This window comes from Thalassophryne amazonica, chromosome 1 (assembly GCF_902500255.1).
Source record: "Thalassophryne amazonica chromosome 1, fThaAma1.1, whole genome shotgun sequence".
NCBI lineage: Eukaryota > Metazoa > Chordata > Actinopteri > Batrachoidiformes > Batrachoididae > Thalassophryne > Thalassophryne amazonica.
In genome coordinates, this window is record NC_047103.1 from 133,690,400 (window position 1) to 133,717,770 (window position 27,371).

General features: G+C 40.5%; 1 protein-coding gene across 1 annotated transcript in view; it reads left to right on the forward strand.

Annotated features, from left to right (window-relative positions):
- The window catches only part of LOC117514475 (ribose-phosphate pyrophosphokinase 2), an 86,753-nt gene that overhangs the window by 43,308 nt on the left and 16,074 nt on the right, over window positions 1-27,371 (forward strand). Inside the window, exons 3-4 of the mRNA XM_034174958.1 lie at window positions 7,091-7,189; window positions 14,241-14,365. Coding sequence (XP_034030849.1) covers window positions 7,091-7,189; window positions 14,241-14,365 — 224 coding nt within the window. The remainder of the gene's footprint in view (window positions 1-7,090; window positions 7,190-14,240; window positions 14,366-27,371) is intronic.

The window sequence follows — 27,371 nt, forward strand, 5'->3', positions numbered from 1 at the left end:
GCATTGACAATGTTTTTGGCATTATCAGTGGTCACAGGGATGGTTGTATTTTGTTTATCCAGTTTCCATTCTAATACTGCTTCCTTTAGCACTTCTGCCAAATTATCACTTGTGTGTGATTCATAGATAGGGCGAGTTTGAAGTACTGGACTTTCAATCTCCCAATCATTATTGACGTAGTTTGCTGTCACTGTAATGTAGCTCTCAGTTGCTCTTGAGGTCCAGCCATCTGTTGTTATGGCAACTAACTCCGCAGTGCTTAGACCCCTCAAAACTTTTTCTTTAGCATCTTCATACATGGAGGGCAACAATTTGGTTGTAAGATGCGATCTGCTGGGAATACTGTAGCGCGGCTCAAGTACACTAATTAAATGTTTAAACCCAACGTTTTCCACCACTGAATAAGGCTGCAGGTCTGCTGCTATGAATAGCCCTATAGCGTTAGTTATTGCTTTAGCGCGAGCTGAGGTCTGTGCAAGTTTCATTACAAATGAAGAGTCAATAGTTGGCTGGACCAATGATGATGGTTTTCCAGCCAAATCAACATCTTTGTGATGATGGCGAATGTGTCCAGCCATGTTCGTTGTGTTTCCCGTAGCTGGGTAAGGCACACGCGTGTAGCACATTTTGCACACTGTTGTCTTCTTGTCGACATAACTCACCGCGAACGCAAAATATTTCCATACTGCTAATTTAAGAGAAGCAGGAGCGGCTTCCAGCTCCAGTAAGGCGTCCTTATCTGCACTTGCCATGGTGACATACTCTGCAGGTTAGCAAACTAGCGGCGTCGGCTACAGTGTACTGTGTCGCGTGCGTGCTTGCGCAGCTTAGGGGGCGGGATCGTCGATCCCCTTTTTGACTTCGAGGCTCGAGACCATGACGTAATTTCGATCGATTTCGATGAAATATCGAAATCGTGACACCCCTAATATTCATGTGTGTATGTATGTATATGTCTGTGTGTGTGTGTGTGTGTGTGTATATACACTCAACAAAAATATAAACGCAACACTTTTGGTTTTGCTCCCATTTTGTATGAGATGAACTCAAAGAGCTAAAACTTTTTCCACATACACAATATCACCATTTCTCTCAAATATTGTTCACAAACCAGTCTAAATCTGTGATAGTGAGCACTTCTCCTTTGCTGAGATAATCCATCCCACCTCACAGGTGTGCCATACCAAGATGCTGATTAGACACCATGATTAGTGCACAGGTGTGCCTTAGACTGCCCACAATAAAAGGCCACTCTGAAAGGTGCAGTTTTATCACACAGCACAATGCCACAGATGTCGCAAGATTTGAGGGAGCGTGCAGTTGGCATGCTGACAGCAGGAATGTCAACCAGAGCTGTTGCTCATGTATTGAATGTTCATTTCTCTACCATAAGCCGTCTCCAAAGTCGTTTCAGAGAATTTGGCAGTACATCCAACCAGCCTCACAACCGCAGACCACGTGTAACCACACCAGCAGAGGACCTCCACATCCAGCATGTTCAATCAATCAATTTTTTTATATAGCGCCAAATCACAACAAACAGTTGCCCCAAGGCGCTTTATATTGTAAGGCAAGGCCATACAATAATTATGTAAAACCCCAACAGTCAAAACGACCCCCTGTGAGCAAGCACTTGGCTACAGTGGGAAGGAAAAACTCCCTTTTAACAGGAAGAAACCTCCAGCAGAACCAGGCTCAGGGAGGGGCAGTCTTCTGCTGGGACTGGTTGGGGCTGAGGGAGAGAACCAGGAAAAAGACATGCTGTGGAGGGGAGTAGAGATCGATCACTAATGATTAAATGCAGAGTGGTGCATACAGAGCAAAAAGAGAAAGAAACAGTGCATCATGGGAACCCCCCAGCAGTCTATGTCTATAGCAGCATAACTAAGGGATGGTTCAGGGTCACCTGATCCAGCCCTAACTATAAGCTTTAGCAAAAAGGAAAGTTTTAAGCCTAATCTTAAAAGTAGAGAGGGTGTCTGTCTCCCTGATCTGAATTGGGAGCTGGTTCCACAGGAGAGGAGCCTGAAAGCTGAAGGCTCTGCCTCCCATTCTACTCTTACAAACCCTAGGAACTACAAGTAAGCCTGCAGTCTGAGAGCGAAGCGCTCTATTGGGGTGATATGGTACTACGAGGTCCCTAAGATAAGATGGGACCTGATTATTCAAAACCTTATAAGTAAGAAGAAGAATTTTAAATTCTATTCTAGAATTAACAGGAAGCCAATGAAGAGAGGCCAATATGGGTGAGATATGCTCTCTCCTTCTAGTCCCCGTCAGTACTCTAGCTGCAGCATTTTGAATTAACTGAAGGCTTTTTAGGGAACTTTTAGGACAACCTGATAATAATGAATTACAATAGTCCAGCCTAGAGGAAATAAATGCATGAATTAGTTTTTCAGCATCACTCTGAGACAAGACCTTTCTGATTTTAGAGATATTGCGTAAATGCAAAAAAGCAGTCCTACATATTTGTTTAATATGCGCTTTGAATGACATATCCTGATCAAAAATGACTCCAAAATTTCTCACAGTATTACTAGAGGTCAGGGTAATGCCATCCAGAGTAAGGATCTGGTTAGACACCATGTTTCTAAGATTTGTGGGGCCAAGTACAGTAACTTCAGTTTTATCTGAGTTTAAAAGCAGGAAAATAGAGGTCATCCATGTCTTTATGTCTGTAAGACAATCCTGCAGTTTAGCTAATTGGTGTGTGTCCTCTGGCTTCATGGATAGATAAAGCTGGGTATCATCTGCGTAACAATGAAAATTTAAGCAATACCGTCTAATAATACTGCCTAAGGGAAGCATGTATAAAGTGAATAAAATTGGTCCTAGCACAGAACCTTGTGGAACTCCATAATTAACTTTAGTCTGTGAAGAAGATTCCCCATTTACATGAACAAATTGTAATCTATTAGACAAATATGATTCAAACCACCGCAGCGCAGTGCCTTTAATACCTATGGCATGCTCTAATCTCTGTAATAAAATTTTATGGTCAACAGTATCAAAAGCAGCACTGAGGTCTAACAGAACAAGCACAGAGATGAGTCCACTGTCCGAGGCCATAAGAAGATCATTTGTAACCTTCACTAATGCTGTTTCTGTACTATGATGAATTCTAAAACCTGACTGAAACTCTTCAAATAGACCATTCCTCTGCAGATGATCAGTTAGCTGTTTTACAACTACCCTTTCAAGAATTTTTGAGAGAAAAGGAAGGTTGGAGATTGGCCTATAATTAGCTAAGATCGCTGGGTCAAGTGATGGCTTTTTAAGTAATGGTTTAATTACTGCCACCTTAAAAGCCTGTGGTACATAGCCAACTAACAAAGATAGATTGATCATATTTAAGATCGAAGCATTAAATAATGGTAGGGCTTCCTTGAGCAGCCTGGTAGGAATGGGGTCTAATAAACATGTTGATGGTTTGGATGAAGTAACTAATGAAAATAACTCAGACAGAACAATCGGAGAGAAAGAGTCTAACCAAATACCGGCATCACTGAAAGCAGCCAAAGATAACGATACGTCTTTGGGATGGTTATGAGTAATTTTTTCTCTAATAGTTAAAATTTTGTTAGCAAAGAAAGTCATGAAGTCATTACTAGTTAAAGTTAATGGAATACTCAGCTCAATAGAGCTCTGACTCTTTGTCAGCCTGGCTACAATGCTGAAAAGAAACCTGGGGTTGTTCTTATTTTCTTCAATTAGTGATGAGTAGAAAGATGTCCTAGCTTTACGGAGGGCTTTTTTATAGAGCAACAGACTCTTTTTCCAGGCTAAGTGAAGATCTTCTAAATTAGTGAGACGCCATTTCCTCTCCAACTTACGGGTTATCTGCTTTAAGCTACGAGTTTGAGAGTTATACCACGGAGTCAGACACTTCTGATTTAAAGCTCTCTTTTTCAGAGGAGCTACAGCATCCAAAGTTGTTCACCTCCAAGATCATCTGAGACCAGCCACTCGGACAGCTGCTGAAACAATCGGTTTGCATAACCAAAGAATTTCTGCACAAACTGTCAGAAACCGTCTCAGGGAAGCTCATCTGCATGCTCGTCGTCCTCATCGGGGTCTCGACCTGACTCCAGTTCGTCGTCGTAACCGACTTGAGTGGGCAAATGCTCACATTCACTGGCGTTTGGCACGTTGGAGAGGTGTTCTCTTCACAGATGATGCGAAGGAGATGTGTTGCACTGCATGAGGCAAATGGTGGTCACACCAGATACTGACTGGTATCCCCCCCCCCCCCCCCCCCCCAATAAAACAAAACTGCACCTTTCAGAGTGGCCTTTTATTGTGGACAGTCTAAGGCACACCTGTGCACTAATCATGGTGTCTAATCAGCATCTTGGTATGGCACACCTTTGAGGTGGGATGATGGATTATCTCAGCAAAGGAGAAGTGCTCACTATCACAGATTTAGACTGGTTTGTGAACAATATTTGAGGGAAATGGTGATATTGTGTATGTGGAAAAAGTTTTAGATCTTTGAGTTCATCTCATACAAAATGGGAGCAAAACCAAAAGTGTTGCGTTTTATATTTTTGTTGAGTATATATATATATATATATATGTATGTATGTGTATATGTGTATACGAGGGCTGTCAATAAAGTATAGGTCCTTTTTATTTTTTTCAAAAACTATATGGATTTCATTCATATGTTTTTACGTCAGACATGCTTGAACCCTCGTGCGCATGTGTGAGTTTTTCCACTCCTGTCGGTGACGTCATTCGCCTGTGAGCACTCCTTGTGGGAGGAGTCGTCCAGCCCCTCGTCGGAATTCCTTTGTCTGAGAAGTTGCTGAGAGACTGGCGCTTTGTTTGATCAAAATTTTTTCTAAACCTGTGAGGCACATCGAAGTGGACACGGTTCGAAAAATTAAGCTGGTTTTCGGTGAAAATTCTAATGGGTGATGAGAGATTTTGAGGTGATACTGTCGCTTTAAGGACTTCCCACGGTGCGAGACGTCGCGCAGCGCTCCCAGGCGCCGTCGTCAGCCTGTTTCAAGCTGAAAACCTCCACATTTCAGGCTCTATTGATCCAGGACGTCGTGAGAGAACAGAGAAGTTTCAGAAGAAGTCGGTTTCAGCATTTTATCCGGATATTCCACTGTTAAAGGAGATTTTTTTAATGAAAGACGTGCGGATGGGTCCGCGCGTCGGGACGCACAGTTCTGTTTGGGGAGAACCCTGCCACACGTTAGCATCCATAGGCAGGTGTAACATAGATAATTTGTAACCAAGATTTTTAATACAAAGTGTTGACATTTTATGGTGCTCAGTGCTGGAACTTTGAGGACAAAAATGTTATGTATTTTCAAACCTTCTGGAATAGATGCATAAGTATATGCTGAATTTGCCTTGTACAACACATACAAGGTTTCTTTCAGTACTAATTGGTACGTGCAGTGCAGTGCATTAGAGCAGATATACTGCCGTTATATTCGCTTACTTCAAACCATGTTGAATAATACAAATGTAAAAGTTAAATATTTAGCCAAAATATTTGCCAATGATACAAATTATATTATTGGTGCTAATTTGTGTGTTATTGCAACAGTGCTCATTTGTAAGAAATCTTATGTCCTTACATTAAGCAAAAGTCAGATGACAAATGTCTTTTTAGTCAAGTATGACTAATTGCCTATCAAATTAAATAGTGTAGATTTTTACTTGAAGGTAAAGTTGATATTGCTGGATTTGGTACTCAAGAAATTTTACATATACACAACTAAGTATAGTATGTGTGGTTTCCACAACAATAACTTAATTTTATTCTGTCAAATTCTGTCTTTTTCTCTGTTATGTCTTTTTTTATTATATGTACTGTTTAATTTTTTTCACCTTGATGAAGGCTTGTATTATTGTTTGGTTATAATTTTACAGTATTTTTTTTTAACTTTTGCTTGTTTTATTGTTTGTTCTTGTTTTTATGTACTTATGTATGAGTTACACCAAAGTGATGTATGCACTTGCCATTATGTGTGAATAAAATATTGAAAAAAAAAATGACTGTGGCTGTTTTGCTGTGTGTGGATCAGATAGATGTGAAATTTTTTGAACCACCGTAACATGTAACTTAAGCACTCTGTTTAAAATATTAAGTTTGGTGGTTCACTGTGATTATGCCATCAAGCCGCTGGGCCACTATTACCATATTCACGTATGTGAGGGCCCAGGGCTGAGCATTAGCCCACCCCCTTTTTTGACCCATCCAATATTTTTTTTTTTTTTTTTTTTTATGATTAAAGTTTGTTAAACGCTCACCCAAAATAAATTAATTCTGTCACCCCTAGCATATTGCAAAAAGTAAAAAATGAGTTTTCACGATTTTTTTCTCTTCTTCTGTGTCGGACTGGACAACCGTTTGTCCAGTGTTTTTATTGTGAAACACTCTTGTGCAAGAAACGGGAAGCGCTGTGTGGCAATGTGGCTAGCTCTGCCACAGTCACATGGTGATGGAGCTACTCTGTGTTCATTTTATCCAACAAAAGTCCTTTTTCTATCCACCAAAATTAGTTTTGTGTCTTCTTATGTCTACAACATTTGTCATTAAGCTTTATGCATGTTCAGAACTTTGAGAGAAACTGGAAGTGTTCTGTGACAGTTTGGCTAGCTTTGTACAGACAGCAACAGACGGATCACTTAACTGCAGAGTTGCCTGACTTCATACACGTAGGAACTTTTTTAAAGCTTCCACGAGAGTCAGAGCTTTCTGTTTTATTGTAAACACTGTGCAAAATGTTCTAGTGGAGTAAATTATTGTCCGTTTGGTTAATCTTGAAAACTAACCGTGCACGTCACCTTTTATTTTTGTTTACATCAGCTGACATGGAACACATTTAGTAAAGGATAAAACAGACACAGACAGGTGATTTATTCTTTATTTGTGAGGAAATTGGACATTTTATTCAAATGAGCGGTCCGACAAACATAATATTTGTCCGAGTTTGTGCAAATGCCAACTGCAAGCAGGATTTCATGCAGAGCACCCAGGACGCTCAGACGCACGAATACAGTAATGCCAGCACCCCATACTTGTTTGTCTTGACTCATGCAACTCTATCTATACTTGTTTTAGAGTCGAGCACCCATATCAGCCAAGCTGGTGGCAAACATGCTGTCTGTGGCTGGAGCTGACCACATTATTACCATGGACCTCCATGCTTCACAAATTCAGGTTAGTTCAAATGTGTTTCAGTCAAATGAAATGAGGCTACTGTGTTGTCACACTCTTTGTTGCAGTCTATAAGATGAATATTGAGGGATTGTGTGGGAGATTGTTTGATCATCATTATTTCAGTCTGCACATGCACGGTAGTCAGTCTCTCTCACTCTCTCTCTCACACACACACACACACACACACACACACACACACACACACACACACACACACACACACACACACACATCGCTTCAGAATCTAAGTCCAAATCCAAGTCACATGGTAACAGTGGCAGAGAGCAGCTTTGGAGTACAAAAGTGCCTTAATCAATCAAGTCCCACAAAAACAGCGCACAAAGGATATCATTATTGTTTTTCCTTTGCATGAAGGACCGTAACTTCAGCTTACGGCGAACCGGGAACAGCGGCAGAGAGCAGCAGCATTTGGAGGAATGATGTTTAATCAGTCAAGTCCCACGACAACACACGGAGGATATTTTCTTCTTATTATTTTTCCTTTACATGAGGGAACTTAGTTGTATGTAAAAGTTTGAGCCCCCTGATGATTTCTATGATTTTCCTTTATAATTCATTGGTTGTTTGGATCAGCAGTTTCAGTTAAATATATCATATACTAGACAGTGATATTTGAGAAGTGAAATGAAGTTTATAGGATTTACAGAAATAGGATTTTCAGATGGTTTTCGGTAAAAAGTTTAACGGCTGATGAGAGATTTTGGTCTGTAAGTGTCGCTTTAAGGACGGCCCACGGCGCCTGACGGCGATCTGCGCTCCGAGGTGGCGTCTCGCTGTTTCAAGCTGAAAACTTCCACATTTCAGGCTCTGTTCACCCAGGTCGTCGTCAGAGAACAGAGAAGTTTCAGAAGAAGTCGGCATGAGGAGTTTATGCGGATATTCCACTGTTAAAGGAGATTTTGTAATGAAAGAACGTGCGGGCAGATTCGCATGTTGGGTTCAGACCCGACCGCGGGGGGTCGCGACAGGAAAAACACCTCCATTGGAAACCTTAACGGACAAGTTGGAACATGCCCAACTGTTAAACAATTTCTCAGATACTCACTTGTTGAAAGCCATCAAAAGCCTCCTGAATTCTACAAATGGTTTTCAACACGGAGGTGTTTTTCCTGTCGCGGCGCAGACGGATTTGCGTCGTCGTCACGGAACCGACTCGGCGAATTTGCCCGCAGGTTCTTTCATTACAAAATCTCCTTTAACAGTGGAATGTCCGCATAAACTCCTCATGCCAACTTCTTCTGAAACTTCTCTGTTCTCTGACGACGACCTGGGTGAACAGAGCCTTAAATTAGGATGTTTTCAACTCGAAACAGCCAGACGCCACCTCCGACCGCGCCGCGCCGATCCGCTTTGTGAGCTGTCCTTAAAGCGAAAGAAACTCCACAATCTCTCATCAGCCGTTAAACTTTTCACCAAGAACCAGCAGAATTTCTCGAATAGTGTCCACTCGGATATCCTTAACAGGTCCTGAAAAAATTTTGATAAAGCAACGCGCGCCGTCTCCAGCAGCGTCGCAGACAAAGGATTTCAGCCGAGAGGGCTGGACCAGTGTTCACTCAAAGCCTGCCCACAGGCGGATGACGTCACCGACACGCGTGAAAAAACTCATGCATGCGCACGAGGGTTCAAGCATGTCTGGTATAATCGCACGTGATTCAAATCCATATAGTTTTTTTTGTTTTGTTTTTTTTTATAAAACTGCCGTTTAGTTTTCTAATAAACCTTGTACTTTTTACAGTCATCATGTCTAAATCTTCATAGTCAGTTGATCTTTTGCTTACAGTTTTTTTTACAATATTTCTTATTTCATCTTTTTCCACATTGTCAAGGAAAATACTATTGACCGTATTTACAAGTGTATTTAATTTATCTTCTACTATTAGTTTATTTCCCACCAGACTTGATCCCACATTTGAAAAATAATCATTAAACTCATTTGCAACTTCTTTTATGTCATATATCTCTTTATTTTCCTTGACAGAGTAATTTGGAAAAGTTGATTTCACTCCATCACTTTCAATCACACTATTTATAATTCCCCATGTTGCCTTTATATTATCTTTACTCTTATTTAATTGTTCACTATAATAATCATTTTTTGTTTCATAATTATTGTCAATAGTTTATTTTTATATTTTTTGTATCTGTGTTCTGTTTCCTTTGTTTGCAATTTTAGAAAGCACCTATATAAATAGTTTTTCTTTACACATGCATTTTTTATTCCCTTAGTCAGCCATGGTTTATTTACTCTTTTCTTGATAATTTTTATTAATTTACGGTTTTTATTATATGATTTCATCAGAATTTTCATAAATGAATTATATGCTACATTAATGTCGCCGACATAAACTTCTTCCCAATTTTGATTTTTAAGGTCATAATTTAATGCCTCTAAGGCTTTTACTGACTTATCTCTTTTAAAATTTATAACAGTTTTTTCTTGTACCTATTTTTGTATTTAAATATTCTTGAACATTGTTCTCAAAATCTGCTTATATTGAATGGAATCCTTGTGACCCTCAAGTTTAACAAGAGTCCCAGTATCTGCACTGGCAACACAGCCCCACAGCATGATGGAACCACCTCCAAATTTTACTGTAGGTAGCAAGTGGTTTTATTGGAATGCTGTGCCATGCATATCGCCCCTTGTTAAGTGGTTTTATTGGAATGCTGTGCCATGCATATCGCCCCTTGTTATGTCCAAATAACTCAATTTTAGCGTCATCCGTCCGCGGCACATTATTCCAAAATGGAGCTGGCTTGTCCAAATGTGCTTTAACATACCTCAAGCGACTCTGTTTGTGGTGTGTGCACAGAAAAGACTTCTGCATTACGCTCACATACAGCATCTCCTTATGCAAAGTGCGCTGTATAGTTGAATGATGCACAGAGACACTATCTGCAGCAAGATCATGTTGTAGGTCTTTAGAGCAGGTCTGTGGTAATGTACTAGTACTGTGCCTGTGGTCTTCCATTTCCTCACTATGTTCCTCACAGTGGAAACTGACAGCTGAAATCTCTGAGATAGCTTTTTGTATCATTCCCCTAGATTATTATGTTGAACAATCTTTGTTTTCAGGTCATTTTAGAGTTGTTTAGAGGCTCCCATGTTGCCACTCATTAGAAGAGATGCAAAGAGAGGAAACATTTGCAAACGGCCACCTTAAATACACACACACACTCATCTTCAACCGCTTACTCCAATTAAGGATCGCGGGGGTCAGCAGTCATAGAGCGTGAGGCGGGGTTACACCCAGGACAGAACGCCAGTCTGTCACAGGGCCACAAACAGACAAACAAACATACACTGCTATGGACAATTTAAAGATTCCAGTCCACCTAACCCGCATGTCTTTGTATGTGGGAGGAAACCGGAGCACCCGGCGGAAACCCACGCACCCCACCTTAAATACCCTTTCTCATTATTGGATTCACCTGTGTAAAGAGGTCAAGGGTCATTGAGCTTACCAAACCATTTTTGTGTTCCAATAATTAGTGCTGAATTTATTCAGATCAATAAAATGACAAGGGTTCCCAAATTTATGCACCTGCCTAATTTTGTTTAAATAATTATTGCACGCTTTCTGTAAATACTAGAAACTTCATTTCACTTCTCTAATATCACTGTGTTCGTCTGCTACGTATATGATATATTTAACTGAAATTTCTGATCCAGACAACCAATGAGTTAAAAAGGAAAATCATGAAAGGGGTGCCCAAACTTTTACATACAACTGTAACTTCAGTTTATGAACCATCAAAGTAGGAGAAAATGGTTCAATCCACAGCAGAGAAACATTGTGGGCCACCCCAGTGGAAAAAGACATGTTAATGAGGACCGAATAAAAACTGTCTCGTTTGAAACGGCAGACGATTCTTGCTTCTTGCCTGCAACAATAGACAAGAGTACCGGTTATCGACTTTAATCAGCAGAAAGGTCACGATTGACATCATTAAATGGCTTTGATGGAGGTTTATGAGTAAATTGTGAACATGCTGCTTCTGATTAACAATCTGGCTATTACTGATTTGGCAAAGCTGAATGAAAGCTTGTAATCTGAGTTGTACTGGTCAGACTTGAGCTAGGCTACATTTGTTTTATGAGTGAGAGCATCTTACCGATTAAATGTGAATGGAGTTATTAAAAACAGATGACAGTTTTACATTGTGCTCAGCAGAAAAACATTTGTTTTAAGTCTGCGCTGCTTCTCTTGCATGCAGTACGCATGTACGTTTGCACCGTAAGGCCATACTGTAGAGCATGCATGCATGCATGAGTACACACACATTTGTCAATAAATGCCTCCCCTTCCATGAAAATTTCATGGCCTTGGGGCGTTTATTAGCGTAAATGCAGTATTTGCCCGAATAAATGTAATTTAGCCAGGTACATCAATTTTAATGTACATCAATTTTCCCACTGCACACCCCCAAAAACAACATAACGGCCCAGTTTGCAACATAATTTTTTCAGGCAGCAGCGTAACGGGCTGTTACCCTGTTATAACACTGGCGAGAACCATACTGTTAACTAGGGATGTGAATCGTACAACAACTCACGATTCAATTCGATTCCGATTCTTGGGGTGACGATTCGATTCAAAGAGCTCTGAGAAATAGTTATATTACTTAAAAAATGTTTAAGAAAATTCAGCTTTACAAGGTTAATCAAGTGATTCTAGATGTAAATTTACTTATCTGCTTTGCTCATTCAGAGTTGGCTGGCAGTTTAGCGAAGCGCTGGTCAGTAGTCGGCAGAGACCGCTGCTCCACTTCTTTTAGCTCCAGGTGATGGCGTATCATGTGGGCTTGTGGATTTGAAGTGTTTCCAAAGTATGTGACTTTCATTTTGCAGATTTTGCACACTGCATACGTCATGTCAAGCTCCTTCTTACGCAGCAAATAATAAAATCCAAAATGCGCCCAAACATTTGCCTTCAGCAAAGACGGTGCTGGCTGAATTAGCTCTTCGTCCGCCATGCTAAGCTGCAGCTCATGAATGTTTGAAGCACACCGGACCCTCCCCTCATGGGGATGCTGCAGTATGGAAGCCGTTGCCTGAGAAACAGTACGTGCAGCGAGTAAGCAAGAAAATGTTTTAAAAAAATGCTTTTTAAAAATTGATTCTTGGACATTTTGGATCGATTCAGAATCTTAATAAATAAGAACCGCGATTCGGACGTGAATCGATTTTTTTTACGACACCCCTACTGTTAACGTGATAACATTTGTCTTCCAAAGTCTCATCTGATAGAAACTGGTGACTCCAAATCAAAGAGTGATCAGATGTTCTCTGTTCTTCACGACTGAAATTCACTTTTTTCTCCTCGCAATACCTTAAAACATGAGTGGAACGTCCTTTCTGTTGGAGCCATTTGAACACCCAGCAGCATTGTTCAGTCTTTGAATGTTTGATCATCATTATGCTTGGTGAGGATGATTCTGTGGTAATTTCACATCTGTCCAAATGAACCTCACAAAGGTGACTGAAATGCCCTGACAAAGCCCCAAGGACACAGTTTTCCAAAATCACATCATCAACAACATCAGTAACATCATCAATGTTTTCCTCGTTAGGTGGACTTAAGGCCCAGTCACACAGCACTTAACGAAGGGTGACGAAGCCCTGACGAAACAAGAACTCTGGACTTTCGTTGACTGTCGTTGGCATTGTTTAACCTTCGCACAGCTTCGTTCCCGCAGCTGGCACTACGTCAGGATTTTTAAACTGTTGAAAAATTTGAACGAAGGGCAACGAAAACCTCAATTCATCTGTCTTGTTTTGCTGTCGTTCTTGATGGTTTTTAATTGTTTTAGTTTTTCTCACGTTGTTGTTTAATTTGTCTTTGTTGGAGCAGCTGAACAATTTCACACAGTGCAGAAGCCGGTTTGTGAGCGCTGAGGCTGCTGTTGCTTCATGTACCGTCGGAAATTCGGCCTGCTTGCTTGTTTTTTTTTTTTATCTGGGGGGGGCAGCTTCAATGGGCTCAGGCACCTTACACAGGCCAGAATTAATCTTTTGTGTGGATATAATTAATTATTTTGCCAGAAGCAACTATTGAATTTGAAACAACAAAAAATTTGTGTAATTTCCGAAGGTACTTGAATGCAGCAGGAGCTGCTGCGTGCGCATATTTTGTGTTAAATATAACTATGAGTGTAGGAATGATAATCCAGCCCTTATGTACATGTGGCAATGGGTAGATGAATCAAAATGATTATATAAAGAGCTGTTCTGGAAGGAAGAATTCACGTTGTGGATCAGTGATCAGCTGGTGGAATAACCGCACATGTGAGTCAATGCGCTCGTTCACACACACTGATTAATTTACTGCTCTGATATATTCAGTCATCTTTAAACTTTAAACTTATATTTATTATTATTTATTATTATATTCTCCCTTTTGACAGTTTTCTGTTATAAATAAATATATATGGCTTAGAACATAATACAGTGATACAGCAGTGACCACAGCACACTTTTTTATTTATTTTTTTTTTTACTTGGAGGAAGACGGCGCGTACAGCGTGGCGATAGACAGTGTGGATTCTGATAATGATGGAGATGATCCCTCTTTTGTTCTGTATGAGGAACCAGAGCAGGTGGTCCACCGACGTGCACACAGATCTCCACAGCTTCTGTTTGCAGTTTCTCCAGGACTCAGGCGCTATGAGCTCTGTCCCAGCACCGAGTCCTGGAAATCGGAGATGCAGACACACACTGCTCCAACTGTGGCTCCAGGCGTGTTTTGTCGAGATCGTGAGCTTCGGTTTTGTTAATTTCCTCTTTTGTCCCTTTTGCGCTCTTGATTCGCAGGCTGTTCGGTGATAAAAGCTCTTTCGTCCACCTTTTCTCAAGGAATTGTGACGTTTTTTTTTACTTTTTCCCTTCGTTCAGGAATCGTCGTGTGCCGTGTGACTGGGCCATTAGTGAAATACAGGTGGTCTCATTGCGTTGAAGTGCCAAAAATTAGTTGTCCTTTATTGGTTCCCATCAATAACAACCAGGGCCATGTGATGTCTTGTGAAGGGCTTTTTCGACATCGCCGTGGACAACCTGTATGCAGAGCCTGCTGTTCTCCAGTGGATCAGAGAAAACATTCCAGAGTGGAAAAACTGCATCATCGTGTCGCCAGATGCTGGCGGAGCGAAAAGGTAAAATATAAAGACATTTCAGCAGTTTGGTTCTCATAACTAACAGGGTCTGACAGGAACTACATACATAAATATAACTGCAATCATATGGGGCAAAGCAGAATTGAAAGGCCAGAGTTGCCAAGCGACAGTATGACCATGTGAAAAGTATGTCGGCAAAAACTGGCAGCAAAATGAATGCTAATTAACCAGTGGTGGGCACACTTACGATAATCCGATAACAGATAATTATCGAAGATAATGTTTTCAGTATCGGATTATCTTTTTAGATAACTTTAAAAACCATTATCGGACCAATTATCTTCCGATTAATTTTTATCCGATAACTTTTAAACCGTTAAACAAAATAAACAAAGCTGAACAGCGACAAACATTTTTAAAATTAGTTCAACACCCGCCTATTAAAAGTTTTGTAACAGACGCATAGTTATAACCTTTGCAAACAGAAGAGAACTGCTTGTCTAAAAAGCATCTCAATCCTCTGCAAACAAAGGAAAAACAGCCCCAAAAGGAAAAAGAAAAAAAAACATTCCCTTTAACACCATACTGATATGCTCGCAATATGACCTAAGTCATCCAGAGACATACATTTTTAACTTATGGTTCAAATTTTAACCAAACTAATTTTGGAGAAGTTATTTAAAATTTCTGTCATGTCTGAAGTTTCATAAAGTAAAAATATCAGATATATGTTTTAGTTTTAAAGTAATGTGCTAATTTTTAAGGTTTTGTGAGCACATGCTGTGCCCCGCAGTGCATTTTGGGTAGGATGATGTAATCTCAGTACATCACGACAGGACAGATGCATTTCAGACACTCTGTTCAGGCTCCACGGACAACAGCATTAAACTCTAGTGCCTAAAACTCTCTTGAATATATTCTCTGCGTTTATAGATGTTGATTTTTTTAATTGCGTTTGTTAAATTCCACGCATTTTAAATGTGAGCAGACAGGGATTATCTAGAATTTGTTTTGAAAGCCTCTACTGCCATCTAGCATCTACTGGCCAGTAGTGTTCATGGCAGTGTCTGGGAACCAGTAGATGGCAGTGTTCTATTTATTTTGACCCCGGTTATGTCAGATGATTGTCAAATCAACTTTTTTGCTTTGCAAATGGCTTTTTTTTTTTACAAATGAAGTTTAAAAACAAAACAACTGCAAAATAATAATAATATTATTACAAGACAGGTCTGCAGTGTTTGCACAGGCACAGTGCGAACGGTTGGATGCTGCTTGTAGCTTTCAGCAGCAGGATAACTTCACGATGGCCGACCACAATAATATATCAAACAGGTTTGATTCTCATACGATCGGCGATCAGGAGGTGGTTGTCAGATGTTGACCGCAGCTTGATACTCCATGAACACTACACAATGCAGGACGCACGATTAACCTGAAACTTGGTCCAAAAAATTCCTGCATGAAAAATCATCTTGCACACTGTAAAGCATGTTTTACATCAAATTAATGTTGTAAGGAGAGAATGTGCGCAAACATGCGCACATTCTCTCCACATGCAAAAAATTTTGCGATGACACTTCCAGGGCTCCGTAAAAATGCTTGTTTTTACAAATAAAAAAATGGAATATTTTACAAAAGCACATTTAAACACCAACACACAACAGACGTCACATTGTGTTGGGTTACATAATGAATGACTGAACCAAACAGTGTTTAGCAGAGGCACGTTTACCCAGAATCCTTTGCAATCTGTCTCTTTGTTACAAAATGTCAGAATTAGTGCATTATTCAACATTAAAAGATATGTTATATTTTAACTTTGTACAAATGACAGAATTGACATTAATGGAGTTATTCTATCGGTATTGTTATTAATTATAAATCAACACCATAACTCAATATGTCTTTATTTTTCAAGACCTCTGCATGACCGGAGCTTTGTCGTTGATAGAGAGCTGGCTTTACGGCTGCTCTCAGGGTGCCTCTGTGTTGGGAGGGCTGTAATAAACAAGAGCTTCCAGCAGGGGCCGAATGTTGAAAGAAAAAAATGTGGTCTTGTTTGGGTCTCGGGGTGCCTCTGTGCTCGGAGCGCTGTAGTAAACAAGAGCTTCCAGCAGGGGCAGACTGTTGAAAGAAAAAAGTGTGGTCTTATTGTTTGGGTCTGTTGTTATTTTTAATATTATTAGAAGCTATTAAATTTGTTTTACTAGTAGTTGTAAATGTGCCAGAGATAATATTGGAATTTATCTGTTATCTGTTATCTGTAACTTCCGATACATTTTTGGGTGGTTTATTGTTTTATCTTTATTGAAGATAACTTTTCAGTTATCTGATTATCTGTTATCGAAGTTAATTTTTTGGTTATCTGTGCCCACCACTGTAATTAACAGAAAATGAGTATATTCACTATAGCAACGCCCCTACAGGTCAAATCAGCTAAACGGTATTTTTTATCTTTTCACAAATGAATTCTGAGTAATCGTAACCAAGCTTGGTTTTGATATGTCAGTGTTGCTGAGATGTGATCTCACATCCTTTTTTGCTGTCTCATGATCAAATTCACTTGGTTAAATTGGTCTTTGATCAATCATGACAACATATAAATAGAATTGTCAAGGTTGGTCGGAGGATCACCCATGTCAATTTTCTGGAGGATTAGTCAAAATTTGTGACCTGTGAGCAAGTTTCTATGCTGTTCTGTATAATGAAATACGAGGGTAGGCTGAAAAGTTCTAAGGCTGACTATGATGCAGTTGTCGAATTGAACAAATTCAGGGTTATTTTTCTACATAGTCTCCCTGTAACTCCACACACTTCTTCCACCGGTGCTTGAGTGCTTCGATTCCCTTGGCATAGAAGCGTTCATCTTGAGAGTCAAAATAGTCCTCAGCGGCAGCCATCACCTCATCATTGCTCCGATAGTGCTTCCCAGCCAAGTTTTTTTTCAGGTTTGGGAACAGATGAAAGTCCAAGGGTGCCAAGTCAGGGGAGTATGGTGGGTGATCTACTAGTTCGAATCCACACTCGTGGATAGTGGCCATGGCCACTGTTGACTTGTGAGCTGGGGCATTGTCTTGATGGAACAGCACCCCTTTTGTCAGCTTTCCTGGTCGCTTCTTTTTGATAGCCTTGCGTAACTGTCTCAGTAGGTTATAATAGTACTGTCCATTTATGGTTTGTCCCTTTTCAAGATAGTCCACGAGCACAATGCCCTTGGCATCCCAGAAAACTGAAACCATGACCTTCCCCGCAGACGAAAAGACCTTGGCCTTCTTTGGAGGTGGTGACCTTGGGTGTTTCCACTGCATTGATTGTTTTTTGTCTCTGGTTCAAAGTGGTGAACCCAACACTCATCCTGGGTAAGAAAATGTTCCATGTAATTGGCTGGATCCTCTTCAAATTGCGCCAAGTTTACCTTCGACATGACTAGCCTGGTGCGTTTCTGATCAGGCGTCAGAAGACGTGGCACCCACCGAGCTGACACCTTTGACATTCCAAGTTCTTCATGCAGAATGTGTTCAATTCTCTCACGGGATATTCCCACAGCATCTGCTAGCTGATTAATCGTCGATCGTCTGTCGTCCATCACCATTTCATGAACAAGGTCATTGTTTTTATGGGTTGTGGCTGTTGCAGGCCGCCCAGACCTTGGGTCGTCTTCAAGGCTTTCTCTGCCCCTCTTAAATTCAGCTGCCCACTTCTGCACTGTAGATATGGAGGGAGCTTCATCCCCTAATGTAGCAACCATATCCGCATGAATGTCCTTGGGCTTTAACCCCTTCTTATGCAGGTACTTAATCACACCGCTATGCCAGATTTTGTCCATTTTTGCCGTTTCCCTCTACCACAAACTTTCAAACTTGGCTGTGAACCACAAACTACCTCACAACCTGGAAGAAAATAACACAGTCAGTCATCAGAAGAGTTGAACTTAATGCATGCCAAATTTTATTGAAATGGCATTTCTCCTTGGTGAGCCTTAGAACTTTTCAGCCTACCCTCGTATGGCAGACATATCATTTAGGTTATCTGTCTGACAGAATGCATTGTACACACTTCGGTGGTAGTTTCTCCACAATGTTAAAGGTCTCCTCTGGTGTGCCTCAGGGCTCTGTTTTAAGTCCAATTTTGTTTAGCATTTTTGTGGATGTACTTGGCAGAAATGTCACTGATGCTAAATTCCATTTTTATGCTGATGACACTGTTATTTACTGTTGTGGCTCCACCCTTGCTGAGGCTGTTGGCTTTTTACAGACTGCCTTTAACCTCCTGGAATGTCAGCTTGTAAATTTGAAACTTGTTCTTAACGTTTCTAAAACTAAATTTATGATTTTTTTCAAATGGCAGGAAGACACCCGAGCCCCCTCCTAATGTGTTCTCTCTGCAAGGATACACGATTGAGCTAGTGCCTTGCTACAAGTATTTGGGTGTGCTGAGAACCTGATCAAAAAACTAAAGCTAAAACTGTTTTTTTTTTGTTTTTTTTATCGTAACAGGACATGTTTAAGTTTTGCCGCTAGGAAGAATTTAGTAGCTGCCACCTTTCTTCCTTTATTGGACTATGGCGACCTTCTTTATATGCATGCCCCTGCTAATTGTATCCAATCTTTGGACTCTATGTATCACGGTGCCCTGAGGTTTGTTACATGTTGCAAAACCTTCACTCACCATTGTACTTTATATAGCAGAGTTGACTGGCCCTTGTTGGCTGCACGTCGTCTCTCACACTGGCACATTTTTATTTACAAAGCAATCTTAGGTCTACTCCCCCAATATCTATCTGGTTACATTTCGAGAACCTAGAGTACTTACTCCTTGCGTTCCAGTGATTGCTACTTGCTTAATGTCCCCAAAATTCGTACTGAGTTAGGTAAGCATTCCTTCATGTACTTCGCACCTGCTGCCTGGAACTCACTACAGAGAACTTTGAACTTGAGGGAACTAACTTCTCTTGGAACATTTAAAAACATTGAGGGGCATAGTATCTGCCTCAACTCTATGATGTGACCAGATTGTACTTGTCTGTTTTATTGTTGTCTGATTCTATGTTCTCATTTTGAAACTTTGTTTTTAAGCTGCTTTCTTGGCCAGGCTTCCCTTGGAAAAGAGATCTTTGTGTCTCAATGGGATCGATCTGGTTAAATAAAGTTTTAATAAAAAAAAAAAAAAAAAATATATATATATATATATATATATATATATATATATGGTATTACTTTTATGAGTTTTGGGAAGCCCCATTGTATTAATAAACATGAATTCTGTTTTAACATGTGAGACATCAACAGCTATTAGTAAAGACTAGAGCTGAGCAACAATTACAAATTTTAATCACAATGAATCGCGTGATTTCCATGATTAATCATGATTAATCGCATTGTTATACGCAAAATTAAAAAATGAATTCAAAAGTAGTGTATAGCACAATTTTATTTTAAATGTTCTGCCATATGAATGAAAGTGCCATAAAATTTCTTCTCCAAACACTTAATAACAGCATTTTATGCAGTTGCAGTTAAGTAAAAATAAATTATAGTTACCCAGTGATGTCCAGTAGTCCCCAGTGAGAGCAACAGTGGGTGCATGTTGTAAAGTTATGGCTTGTGCAGTCCTCTCCTTTATGGTGCATCGTGAGGTAATCTCATATGTGCCGTCATTTGTTACGGTTCTCAGAATGTCTCATAGACAGACATCCTCCACAACATTAATCGACCTGCAGTCTGTAGCAATCCATTTCACTGTCGCATTTGCGAGCTTCTCTTGCCTTTGTTTATCTGTAGTTCTCCCACACGCTGCATCTAGTTTGCCGAAGCCTCGCACCGCAATTTGTTTCGTTGAATGATTTGCTGGTATCAGCTGTGTGTGCTGCATTTAGGTGATATTTAAGACTCAAAGTACTCCGCCGATAATGAAATTCAGCTTTGCAGTGGCCGCACGTAACTTTGGTTCTATTGATTACGCCGTCTGGAAGCACTTTGCAGGGCTGTGAAAACTCTGCGGGATGGCAGGGCTGTGAATCTTTGGGAATCCCACGATTCGATTCAGAATCGATTCTTGGGGTCACGATTTGATTTTTTTCAGATTCTTTCAAATCCAAACAATTCGATTCAAAAACGATTATTTTCCGATTCAAAACAATTCTTGATTCAAAACGATTCTCAGATCTCAGGATCTACTCCAGTCTGCTGGCATGAAAGTAGAGTACATTTATAAAGATTTTATAATTGTAAAGGTTTTATCAACCTATTGCAATAATGTAAACACACAAAGGTAAATCCAAGACAACGTCTGATTTATTTATGCTTGCACGCATTTTTTAAACTTGTACCAACACAACACAATATCTTTGAGGCTGACACTCAAGCTACTTGAACTTCTCACAGTTTAACATTACATTAAAGTAATAAAACTGTAGTAAAATAAATAAAATTGGTAGGCTTAGGCTAGCTGCCAGAACTTGCCACTACTCGAAACTTAAATTATACAATACTGCTCTTTCTGTAAAAACAGCAAATTGCTTCGTACAAGAACTAGGCTTAGGCTAGCTGCCAGAACTTGCCACTACTCAAAACTTAAATTATACAAAAATACTCCTCTTTCTGTAAAAAGTAAACAACAAATTGCTTCGTACAAGAACTCAGCTTAGGCTAGCTGCCTATTTCTGAAAACATGCCACTTCCAGAAATAAAATTACACTTTTTTGGGTAGGCTTAGGTTAGCTGCCAGAACTTCCACTTCACAGATGAAACAAAAAAATACTGTAACCCGTCTTTGTGTAAAAACTACAAAACAAAAGGTTTATAGCAGCCTCTATAAAGAAATAGGCATTGCCTTTAGATTTCTGAGAGCATCCAAAATGAAATTAAACAAACACTGTTCTCTTTTTTTCTTAACAGCAAATCACAAAAATGCTTGACACAACTAAATTGGCAGTAATCAAATCTATAGGTTCTTCTGCAGGAAAATAAGCTGATCTGCATGCTCTGAAGAAAGACAGCTCCTCTGAGCTGTCACTACATCTCCAGCAGTGGAGAATACTCTCTCTGCTGCCACACTTGTACCAGGGATACATAGATAGCGTTTAGCTAATCTGGCTAGTAGAGGGAAATCTCTCTCATTGGACTTCCACCAGTGAAGGAAGGGGGTCTTATGAGAGAGAAAGTGCAGGTACAGCCAGATACTTGTTCAGCTCCTCCTCAGCCCTGCTGCTGGCTGATTTGGGTGCAACTCTGACCTCAGTGAATGTCTTGCTCAGCAGATTCACCAAAGCAGCAGATGATGTTCTCCTTTTAGGGATAGGACCTTCTTCTGGGCTTGCCTCTGGCTCCACAGGACTGCTGTCAGCCTCCCCAGGCTTCTCCTGATCCTGTAGGAGGAAAACATATATTGTTTTAGTTTTGTAACAAGGTTCATAAGATTATTCTGTTATTTGCCTGTTTTATTTGTATTCTAAAATATTAAAATTAATTAAAAATACTATTAACACTATTAATAATATAATTTATTAGTTATTGTATTCTTGTGTTCTATTCTCTTAAGTATTTATAAAAAAAACTTATAACATCTTATCAATGTGTTTTACACTTGCTTTGTGTAAAGCACTTGGTTTGATGAAATATGCTATTTATAATCAATGAAATCACATTTTATATTATAAATATAATATATAGTTGTGTATACACACACACAGGTATGTTTTTTTTAAAGGGTTTTAATAAATTGTAGGTTAATTAAATTTTACCTCAAGCGCTGCCTCTTTTATCACATCTGCATGGATGTCCAGCTGTTGTTCTCTGGCAAGGAAAGGCAGTGCTTTAAACCTGGGGTCGAGTGTAGAGGCCTTGTGGAGAAGCTTTTGGGTCTTCACACTGCTGTATCTCTTGGCCAGATCCTCATGGATTGCCCGTTTAATTTCCCGGACAAGTGTGGAGTTATCAGAGTCATCTCCTGTGTCATGAAGAAGCTGGGCAAGCAATGACTGACAGTGTAGGTGATGAATCCTCTGACATGATGTTGGTGGCGTCTCTCATTGGCCTGAGTGCCATGCTTTATTTCTGCGTCACTTAGTGTGGGGGTGTCGGCTGTGTTATTTTTGCGCACCCCAGGATTGGTGAGAGCGGCACATATGGCAGGCTGCTGCTCCAGAAACCTGTCGACCATCTCGTATGCGCTATTCCATCTGGTCGCGACGTTGATTTGCAGCTTGTAATCTTCCAAACCAAGAGCCTTCTGACTCACTTTCAGGGCCTCACACGCCATGGTGCTCCAATGGAAATAACCAGTGATTCGCCTAATCCTCCCTAGCACCTGTGACACAGTATTGAGCTTCAGAGCTCGCTGAACTGCGAGGTTGAGTGTGTGTGCAAAACAAGATACATGTTAGGTTCTCCTCAAGCTGCATAGCAGCAAGCATGTTAGATGCGTTGTCTGTAACAATCAACAGGTCCGTGAGCGTTAGCTTCCATTCCTTTGCGACTGAGTGAAAAGTTGCATGAATGTTTTGAGCAGTGTGGCTTTCATGCATCACCCTAGTTTGCAGGACTTGAGACTGGAGCTGCCATTCTTCTGTGATGTAGTGCACCATAAATGTAGCGTATGATTCGGTTGCCCTAGAGGTCCAGTGATCACACGTAAGTGCTACTCTGGTGGCGTTTTTGGCCACGGCTTCCCCGACCTTTAGCTTTGTCTCTCTGTAAAGTTCAGGTACAGCAGTGTCTGTGAAGTATGTGCGTGAAGGTATGACATACCGTGGCTCAATAGTCTTAATCATGAATTTGAAGCCGTCTCTCTCCACTGCGCTGTATGGTCGCAGGTCTTTTGCGATAAAACAAGCGATGGATTTTGTTATCTTCTTTGCCCGTTCACAATTGTGTGGCAGTTTTTCAAAGTGGTGAAGCGTGCGCTGATCAGCTGGTCGTGTTGGCGCTGTCTTCACTGGATTATCCAATTCTACCAACAACTTTGGGTGATGTCTTTCCAGGTGAGAACGGGGATTTGAAGTATTCCTGAAATACTTTACTTTACCTTTGCAATCGATGCAAATCGCATGAGTCATGTCGAGCCCTTTCTTACTCAGGCCGGGTTGACGGTAAAATCCAAAGTGTTTCCAAATGGTTGCTTTCAAAGACCGCGGGGGCGGTTGGATTTCTTTTTCTTCATCCTCCATACTTTAGCGGCGCAACAACAAACACCGTAACACGACAACAGCCCTCTGTAGCCTACTAGGCTAGCATGCCTGTACATAGCCCACGCTGCTTCCTTGTTTTGCCAAGCACTACAGTGGCTGAGAAGGCACACCCGCACCCGCAAAAAAAAAATAAATGATTTTTTGAAAATGAAAATCGATTCTGAATCGTTCATTGTTAGAAACGCGATTCGAGCTCGAATCGATTTTTTCCTGCACCCCTATTGTACTCTTTAATCATGATCGTTACTGAGTTTTTAAAATGCTTATCGCAAAGTGTTTTTTTTACGACATCATGCAAGTTTTATAAGTCCGCAGACACTGATCTGTGTGTTACAGATACATATCAGTTTCCTCCGATCCGCAGAGATTCGCGGAGGAAAAATGCCACTCAAAGCCTGGCTGACGACAGTTGTCGTAAAGCGGGACTGGTTGGTTGCTGCTGTGACACTGTGTTTCTCCTGTGCGAAGCTTAGCTAAACGTAGCATGTGGACATCGCACACTTTTAGAACTTTCAAGTTTTTAAAAGAAGAATTTTGCAGCATGTCTGTGTCACGGAGCGACATCAGACAGAGCGAAGATGGCGAGAAAGACGGTTTGAAAAAGTCTGATAAGGACAAGAATCCGTGGAATTGTTGCTGGCTTCATGAACACACCTGAAAGATAAACGGGAAAAGCGAACTGGTAAGAATTTATTTTTCTCTCTCTGGAAAATAAACATTGTGCTGTTCAAACAGGATTTCAGAAAAGATTATGTGCCTTTTTTCTTTCATTAATCTAGACTTTCTTTCATTGAAAAAAAGACATTGTGTCTTTGAATGAATTTAGGCTACATGAATTTACACAACAATGTAAATTAGTTTTTATTAATGTAGACTTTTTTCATGGGAAAAAAGACACTGGCTTTGAATGGATTTACAGGAATTTACACAAGAATGTGTGGCTTTTTACTATAAGGTATGTTATTGATATTTTACCCTGATCTTTAAAAAAAATATTCTACAATCTTTAGCTGTGGTTTTTGACATGGTTTAACAGTCTTTTCAGTCTTCATGAATTTCATGTAGTTTAATTGTTCTGAGTTAATGCATAATTTGGTTTACAGTTAAAAGGAAAATCATTCCAGGTCCTACTTCCACGTCGTATTCTGTTATTTCAACATGATCATTGATGGTTCAAATGAAAGGTTGAATCTAGGATCATTTAAATATACACTAATTTTGAGATTTTTTTTTTCTTCCAGATGTTGAAAACGTATCAGTAGATGAAAATTTAATTTGGTTTCTGGGGTCCCACAAGGCCTTAGACCCCGGCTCCTGGGGAGCTGCGCCCCCCAGAGCCCCTGCGAATTTTCCTCGGATTTTACAATTTTCATTTCACAGCCCTGACTTTAAAATGAAAATGGCCATGTAAAAGTTCCATGCCCTTCTCCATGTTGGTTGGTTTATCTGCCAATTATTTTCTTTTTTAGTGTCGGGGACTCATCACACCGGTTCCTGTGAGTGCGGCAGCAGTCAGCGACAGACTTTTGAAGCCGTCTCTCTTACAATAAAAAAAAACTGTGTTAATGTGCAATTAAAAAAAATTGTCGGTGTTAATTAATTAATGCACTAACATGATAGTAATGCGTTAACCTGCCCAGCCCTAGTAAAAACACATTTTTTAACAAGCAAGATACTCACACAAATTGTCTGTTTCAAGCTCGGAATATTTTTTTATCAGTCAGTATCATTAGTAGAGAAGCTTGAATCTTTGGCTGGACTGGGTTGCTTGACGTGAGAACGTTTCTCGACAAGGGTCAGACAGAAGTCAGACTACCAGAGCAAGAATTTTATCTGAGGAAGCTTCTGCGATTTGAAGCGAAACGTCTTCGCGTCAAGCAACCCACTCCAGTCGAAGATTCAAGCTTCTCTACTATGGAAACCACCTGGACAACTGAGAGCCTACACAGAAACAAAGTCAGTATCATTCCCTTTCCACACACTTAGGTCAATACCAGACATGCTTTTGCATCCCATCGATGAAGAAATCTTCATCATGCACACACTTCTCTATTACTCAATAAATCAATGTTGTGCATTTCTTGTTCAGATGTTGTGCATCTGTGACTGTTTAGGGCACCCGCTATGGGCCTGGTCACAGACTCGTAGCTAGATTTTCACCTTTCAGACTCGTGGCTCAGTTATCGACTGCTGCCATCCACACAGCTGTCGACATAGGGCTGCTTCTTTCTCTGCCCCTCACCAAGGCAGCGTCTACATCTGGAGTTGGTCCCCGGGTGCTGGACTGTGGCTGCCCACTGCTCCGAGTGGTTAGATTGTATCCAACTGTAATTAGGATGGGTTAAATGCAGAGGACAAGTTTTGTTGTACAGTGAGCAAAATAAGTATTTGAACACCCTGCAATTTTGCAAGTTCTCCCACTTAGAAATCATGCAGAGGTCTGAAATTTTCATCGTAGGTGCATGTCCACTGTGAGAGACATAATCTAAAAAAAAATCCGGAAATCACAATGTATGATTTTTTTTAATAAATTATTTGTATGTTACTGATGCAAATAAGTATTTGAACACCTGTGAAAATCAATGTTAATATTTGGTACAGTAGCCTTTGTTTGCAATTACAGAGGTCAAAGGTTTCCTATAGTTTTTCACCAGGTTTCACACACTGCAGCAGGGATTTTGGTCCACTCCTCCATACATATCTTCTCCAAATCTTTCAGGTTTGGAGTTTCAGCTCCCTCCAAAGATTTTCTATTGAGTTCAGGTCTGGAGACTGGCCAGGCCACTCCAGGACCTTGAAATGCTTCTTACAGAGCCCCTCCTTAGTTGCCCTGGCTGTGTGTTTGGGGTCATTGTCATGCTGGAAGACCCAGCCATGACCCATCTTCAGTGCTCTTACTGAGGGAAGGAGGTTCTTTGCCAAAATCTCACAATACATAACGCCATCCATCCTCCCTTCAATATTGTGCAGTCGTCCTGTCCCCTTTGCAGAAGAGCACCTCCAGAGTATGATGTTTCCATCCCCATGCTTCACGGTTGAGATGGTTTTCTTAGGGTTGTTCTCATCCTCTAAACATGGTAAGTGGAGTTGATTCCAAAAAGCTCTATTCTGGTCTCATCTGATCACATGACCTTCTCTCATGCCGCCTCTGGATCATCCAGATGGTCACTGGTGAACTTCAAACGGGCCTGGACATGTGCTGGTTTGAGCAGGGGGACCTTGCTGCCCTGCAGGATTTTAAACCATGACAGCATCATGTGTTACTAATGTAATCTTTGTGACGGTGGTCCCAGCTCTCTTCAGGTCATTGACCAGGTCCTCCTGTGTAGTTCTGGGCTTTATCAGAATCATCCTTACCCCACGAAGTGAGATCTTGCATGGAGCCCCAGACCAAGGAAGATTGACTCTCATCTTGTGTTTCTTCCATTTTCTAATAATTGCACCAACAGTTGTTGTCTTCTCACCAAGCTGCTTGCCTGTTGTCCTGCAGTCCATCCCAGCCTTGTGCAGGTCTACAATGTTGTCTCTGGTGTCCTTAGACAGCTCTTTGGTCTTGGCTATGGTGGACAGGTTGGAGTGTGATTGAGTGTGTGAACAGGTGTCTTTTATACAGGCAACAAGTTCAAACAGGTGCAATTAATGCAGGTAAAGAGTGCAGAATAGGGGGGCTTCTTAAAGAAAAATTAACAGGTCTCTGTGAGCCAGAATTCTTGCTGGTTGGTATTTGTTCAAATACTTATTTGCAGCAGTAACATACAAATAAATTATTTTTAAAAAATCATACATTGTGATTTCTGGATTTTATTTTTTTTTTTAGATTATGTCTCTCACAGTGGACATGCACCTAAGATGAAAATT